This window comes from Solanum dulcamara, chromosome 5 (assembly GCF_947179165.1).
Source record: "Solanum dulcamara chromosome 5, daSolDulc1.2, whole genome shotgun sequence".
Taxonomy (NCBI): domain Eukaryota; kingdom Viridiplantae; phylum Streptophyta; class Magnoliopsida; order Solanales; family Solanaceae; genus Solanum; species Solanum dulcamara.
This window is the reverse complement of record NC_077241.1, coordinates 71,591,685-71,598,633: the sequence shown is the minus strand read 5'-3', so window position 1 is coordinate 71,598,633 and position 6,949 is coordinate 71,591,685. Positions and strand designations below refer to the sequence as shown.

General features: G+C 33.5%; 1 protein-coding gene across 2 annotated transcripts; it reads left to right on the top strand.

Moving 5' to 3' along the window:
• Positions 1-3,427: 3,427 nt before the first annotated feature.
• On the top strand, positions 3,428-6,591 carry LOC129888457 (myb family transcription factor PHL11-like). Of its 2 annotated transcripts, none has more exons than XM_055963431.1 (6): positions 3,428-3,749; positions 4,841-4,917; positions 5,007-5,070; positions 5,326-5,404; positions 5,728-5,797; positions 5,965-6,591. In XM_055963431.1, exons 1-6 carry the CDS (start codon positions 3,599-3,601, stop codon positions 6,373-6,375), a joined length of 852 nt encoding a protein of 283 aa, XP_055819406.1. In that variant the 5' UTR covers positions 3,428-3,598; the 3' UTR covers positions 6,376-6,591. The 2 variants fall into 2 exon arrangements, with proteins under 2 accessions (XP_055819406.1, XP_055819407.1); XM_055963432.1 differs by having other exon boundaries at positions 3,434-3,749; positions 5,329-5,404.
• The last annotated feature ends 358 nt before the right edge of the window (positions 6,592-6,949 follow it).

The window sequence follows — 6,949 nt, the reverse complement described above, 5'->3', positions numbered from 1 at the left end:
TAAAAAATCTATAGGCTGTACTATTTGAAGCATAACCAAGAAAAGCACAAGTAGTAACTTTCTTACCCAATTTTGTAACTTTGGGATCCATTAGCCTCACAAAGGCTAGACAACCCCAAACTCTTAGATATCCCAAATTTGGCTTATGACCTTTCCACAACTCAAAAAGTGTTAGTTTAGTCTTTTTATGAGGCACTCGATTTAACACATAACACGCAGTCAAAATAGCTTTACTCCAAAAATTCAAAGGTGCATTTGACTCAATAAGCATGGCATTAGTCAATTCAACCAAAGCTCTATTTTTCCTTTTCGCTACACCATTAGATGAAGGTGAATAAGGAGGAGTAGTTTCATGAATTATTCCCGATGATCTAACAAAAGAATTAAACTCATTTGACTCATATTCACAGCCTCTATCACTTCTAATTCTTTTTATTTTCTTCCCAAACTGATTTTCAACCTCATGGAGAAAAAATTTAAAATTTTCAAAAGCATCACTTTTATTTTTCATTAAGTAAACATATGTAAACTTAGAAAAATCATCAATGAAAGTGATAAAATATCTATTTCCTCCACGAGTTAAAATTCCTCCAAGTTCACAAATATCAGTGTGAACTAATTCTAATAAATCAGTTTTTCTTTCAACTTTAAAATGAGGCCTTTTAGTGATTTTTGCTTTACTACAAGCTTCACACTTTTCAAAATTCTTTTTAATCATTGGGATTAATCCTAAATTACTCATGATTCCAACATAACGATCATTAATATGACACAAACGAGCATGCCAAAAATTAGTAGAAGAAAGCATGTAAACAGAAGTAGAAATTTTATTCATTTCAACATTTAGTTTAAACATCCCATCACAAGCATACCCCTTTCCCACAAAAATACCTTTTTTCACAATTACATATTGATCAGATTCAATAATTTGTTTAAAGCCTACTTTATTAAGAAGAAAACTAGACATCAAGTTTTTTCTCATGGAAGGAGTATAAAGTACATCTTTCAAAGTTAATATCCTTCCAGAGGTAAAATACAATTCGACATCTCCCGTTCCAAGCACTTGAGTAGTATGAGAATCACCGAGCATGATGGTTTTGGGCTCTCCAAAAGGAGTATATTTTTTAAACCAATCTTTGTCATAACAGACATGACGGTTTGCACCAGAATCAGCCCACCATCCATCAACATTCTCAACCATGTTTATGTCTGTAATCATTGCCACAAAAGGCTCTTCGGTAACGTTTGCCTGAGGTATAGGACCACGTTTCCGGTATCTGCAAAATCGAGCAATATGCCCACTCTTGCCACAGACAAAGCACGGTTCTTTATCATAAATTTGTTGATTTTGTGCTTGGCTATTTTCACCATTATTTTTCTTGGGAAGTCTACCATTATTTTTCTTGAACTTTTTCTTCTTAGGCTTCAAAGAGGTATTTTTGTTAGATTCAGGAGTAACATATTTTGAAGTAACTAAATTTACCTTCGTTGTGATGTTGCTCTCTTCATTTTGTAAAAGTGCATCTTGGCCCCTTGCCTCCTCTTCCATGCGGATTTTCATGATCAAAGTCTCAAGAGAGGTTTCCTTTTGTTTGTGGCGCATAGTTTTTTGAAACTCCTTCCATGAAGGTGGAAGTTTGTCTATTATGCCACAAACAATAAGGTTGTCTCCAATTTTGACTTCCTCGGACCTGAGCTCTCCAACGATCATTATAAAATCTTGAGCTTGGTCTATCACTGATTTATCATCCACCATTTGGAAACGAAAAAATCGACTAGCAGCATATTTTTTCGCTCCAGCTTCTTCGGTATCATATTTACTCTGCAATGCTTTCCATATTTTCTTTGCACTAGAGTAAGTTCTATCATAATAATCATAAAAATTATCAGATAGACAATTCAGAATATAATACCGACACTTGTAGGAATCATTATTGTACTTTTCCACTTTCTCTTGATGAGAAATAAGTTCATCATTATCCATGGAGAGGATGTCAACTTTATTAGGATTTTTTTGAGTTAACACATATGAAACATTGAGAAGACTTAAGTAGAAAAGTACTTTACCCTTCCATCTCTTGAAATGATTACCATTAAACCGAAATGGTTTGTTTAGATCTCCCATCTTGATATCCGCGGATTTTTCAATTGTAGCCATATTGAATCTCCTTAAAAATTGTTGGTGAAATTATAAGATTACAAATTACAATTGAAAAATAAAATGAAGAAATTAACTTCACTTCTTGGCTGAGGCGCGGATATCTCGCTCTCTTTAAGGAGATTCAAGCCCACTGCAGTAAATCGTTTCACTGGTCCAGCGGTAGTCCTCTTGACTTGTCCCCTCCAGGATACAACAGCCTTATAAAAAAAATGTAACTCAACAAACTCTGGACAAGAGTTGAGTTTAAAGCTCTACACAAAGAACACCTCCCTTCAACTAATAAGAACTCTCTTTTTTATATAAACTTAACTCTCTCAATTTTTTCTTCTCTTATTCTTATTTCAAAACAAAGAAGACCTCTCTATTTATAGGAGAGAAAATCATACAAAGATGAAAAAATAATAGAATGCCATCATTATCATCATTTAGTGTACCATTATGATTTAGTGCATCATTATGATTTAGTGCACCACTTATTAGTGATAATTAGATTAAAAATACATAATAATATGATTTAGTGCACCACTTATTAGTGATAATTAGATTAAAAATACATAATGGAATGATTTAGTCTTGCACTAAATAAAGATGATAATGAAAGACATTTTTATGCACTAAAGAAAGAATAATAAAGATGACATTGAATGTCATCAATGGACAATTGCTAAAATTGCAATTTAATAAAATATTAAAATGTTCACACTCTAACAGTTCTCATTATCAACCATCTTCAAGATACCTACAAAATCAAGGCAAAACAAATCCAATATTATCAATATAATTTTCTATCATAAAAGAAAAAATCAAACAAAAAAGAATAATTTAATCTTAAACAAAATTAAAAAAGATGTTCGGGAAGAACACGTAATAAATATACATAGATGAAGAATTCTGGATGGAACAAAATTGATACACGTATTAATTTTTTAGTGCATTAATAAGTGTATTACATTAATCAATAAAAACTGTATGCAAAATAAATAAATCATTACGTATGTAACTTATATTATTTTAATATAGTATAGATTAATAGAAATAAAAAATAAATAAATTTTCGGCGGTCATATGTTTGTTCAGATTCCACGCCGGTCTTTCCTCTCCGTGTTCTTTTTATTTTATCAAAATTATAGATGCCCTTTTCCCTGCAATTTTTTTTTAATCACGTCTGCATGTACGGATTACTATTATACAAAGTTTTAAAAAAAAATAATTCTTCTGTATTTGGTTTTTTTTTCTGTAAACCCCATTTGACTCTTTTTATCAGCCCCCAAAGAAAAAAGATTCAATTTTTAGTTGATCATTTGCTTTATTTTCCTTTTGGGAATTCTTGGAACTGTTTATTCTACTTGATAAGCTTTTTGGGTGTTTAAATTTAGCGTTTTTAGTGACTTGTGGAGGAGTTTTGAGGAATTTGGGTGGGGGGTGGGGTGGGGATTCATGGATAGGATGTATAATGGTGGAGGAGAGATGGGTTATGGGTATGAAAATGGGGTGGTGATGACAAGGGACCCAAAGCCAAGATTGAGATGGACTGCTGATTTACATGATCGTTTTGTTGATGCTGTAACTAAGCTTGGTGGACCTGATAGTGAGTTCTTGTTTTTCTTTTACATTCAGTTTTGTTGTTTGTTACAGTGAAATCAGTAATTGCACCGAAGGGTGTAAGCTTACTGGTTAATGACGTGAGTTATTTGGTACATGTGGTGGTGGGGTAGAATGTATCTGTGTAATTAGTCGAGTTGAGCACAAGGTGACCACGGGAACACGGTTTTCAATAATCATAATAATGAAATCAGTAATAGAGTGAAATAGATAATGAGAATTCATATGCTGACTCCAACTGGTTTAGGATTGATGTAAAAGTAATTGTTGTTGTTGTTGCTTTTAATGGGTGATAGACTTTTTACATTGTGGAGTGTCATTATAAGTTTTTGTGGTATGTGGTTGTCAATAGGCATTGATTTATTGTGCATATGTTTTTTCATTTATTGGGGATTGTTAGTTCTTTTTTTGATACTTTTGTTGGTTGATTGATCAATTTGAAACGAATGAGCCAAACACTATGACCATACTCAATAGTTTGGTACTCTTTCTTGATAAATTGGTTGCTTGCCTTTTGAAGCTATTTCCTTTTAAGAAAAGAAAGATGGAAGAAAAAGTAGAAAGGTACCCCATAATTTGGAACCAAGATCTTGTGAAAGCTGCCAATGACCTAAATCGAGTGTACTTATGTTGTCTTGAAAATTTCCCCACCATAAATAGCTCTGGGTTATAAACTTCCCATTTTTGTTGACTTTTTGAATCAATATCGATGTGATCATGTATTTTAAATAAGTTGATCGTTACAGTGTCGTGGCTGATTATGTCGTTTGTCTTCTCCTTATGTAATGGATTTCAAGTATCTTACATTTTAAACAATCCCTCTTGACATAAACTAACAGTGTCTGGCGTTGTCTGTCTTCACTGTTCATAAAATTAATCGTCTGATAACTAAGAACAACTTAGAAATGAGGTTAATGCTAAAGAGCAGAGGCTATAGTATGTCCTCCCCTTGAGTTACACAGGGACGGGGATTTTTGGTTTACTTTCTCGCTTGTGCTAATGAGTTAACAATGTGTTGGATTTGTGGTTTCTATTTTAGAGTCTGCGATGTTTGATAAAAGGCCTTGAACTTTGCAGAAGCAACTCCCAAGTCAGTACTAAGGTTAATGGGATTGAAGGGCTTGACACTCTATCATTTGAAGAGTCATTTGCAGGTGGAGTCAAGTTTCTGCATCTCTATTCATAGATGTTTTTTCCCTGTCGAAAACTCATTAGGCGGTTTTATCCCTTTTTTATCTTGCAGAAGTATAGACTTGGACAGCAGACCAAGAAACAAAATGCAGCAGAACAAAACAGTGAGAATATTGGTAAGTTCTGGATGATTTTGAAAACTCATTTGGAAAGCTGAACCAGAAAACAAAGTGGACATAAAGCTCCTTTCTTAAATTTGTATTCTAATGCTTGATAATTGTATTACGTGCTATATTTAACATGTAAATGGTCTAACAGAGCTCGAAATATAGTAAATCTTGTAATGCTTCTCCCATAGGTAACTAGATTTTTGCGTGATCCTTCTTTTTGTTTAGTAAATCTTGTAGTGCTCCTTATGTTTTTCACTATAGCAGGGGAGTCCTTTGGACAATTCAGTTTGCATTCCTCAGGACCGAGTATCACTTCATCAAGCATGAACGGTATGCAAGGGTAGGTGCCAGGAAATTCAACTGTTTCTTATACTTATATTGTCTTTCCAGTTGTCTAATATCTCTCCATGAGAGTTGAGACTCTTAATTACTTGCCTCTAAATATTTCCGCCAGAACAATAGTGTCCTCGAACTTCAGTAGTTTAAGATTTATATTTGAGCTGCATTTTCTCCGTTGAATTTTAAAATTAGTTCAAGTGCAGTTGCCTTCACTGGTATTTAAAGCTTTATTTATTTGATTAAACCATGCCTAATAGTGGACTTCACGAAGTGTATATACATTAAAACACCTTGTGTTCTTGCTAATAGATGCTTATATGACAGAGAAGCTCCAATCAGTGAGGCACTGAGGTGTCAGATTGAAGTCCAGAAAAATTTACACGAGCAGCTTGAGGTACACATTAAACCTTTTATTTAGAAGAATTCCTAGTCCTAACGAGCAAAAACGCAATGATTTGTGAAGTAATTGCCAAACTTGGTCTTACACCACCATATCATTTAACTTCAGTTCTTTGATATCGTATTTATTAGATCCGTTTATTTTGTTTCTTGTTCTAAAAGGTTCAACAGAAACTGCAAATGAGAATTGAAGCACAGGGCAAGTACTTGCAAGCAATATTAGATAAAGCTCAGAAGAGCCTGTCCACCGATATGAACTCTCCTAGTGCTGTAGACGAAACAAGAGCTCAGCTTACAGATTTCAATATAGCTCTGTCAAATTTAATGGATTACATGCACGGACACAACGAGAATGAAACTACTGCAGGTAAAAGGACACAAGATGATACTAATAAGGATCTACAAAAGTCTACATACTTAATGGAGGGAGAACAAAAGAAGATGATGAATATTAAGCTCGAAGAAACTTCCGTTAGCTTCGATTTGAATTCCAGAAGTAGCTATGATTTTATTAGCATGAATTCAGCTGCATTGGAAGCTAAACCATTTTCAAGTGGAAGATTGGAAATATAATGTCTTAGTTATTTTCTTTCTTTTCTAATCATACAAGGTCAAGATTCTGTATTTTACTCTAAAGTGTACTAGGAACCTAGAGTATTAACTTGTTACATGGAGCTCCTATTCAAGATATATTGCCCTCTATCTATGTAATTATTTCATTTGTTGCAAGGAAGGGATGATTTGTATTACAGGGAATTTGGTGATATAACAGAGATCATTTATATATAAGGATACTTCTTAATCTCTGAGTTCAGGATTTATTGAAAACAATCTCCCTATTCTCTCACAAGATAGGGGGTAAGATTGCGTACGGCGTTCCAACCACCCTCTGCAGTCCCCTACCCCACTTATAGGATTCACTGGCAAAGTTGATATTGTTGTTATTGATACATCTTAATCTTGGTTAATGTATTTACTAAATCACACCATCTTTAATTGGTTAATATTTGTCTGGTTTTCACTTGACAAAAAGTTAAGAAATAAACAAGATTCATATGATCCTAAATTAAATATATACATAAAACGTATCAAAATGTCTTTTAATATTGTTTTAAAAATGTCGTGTGGAAAATTAAAACTAAATAAT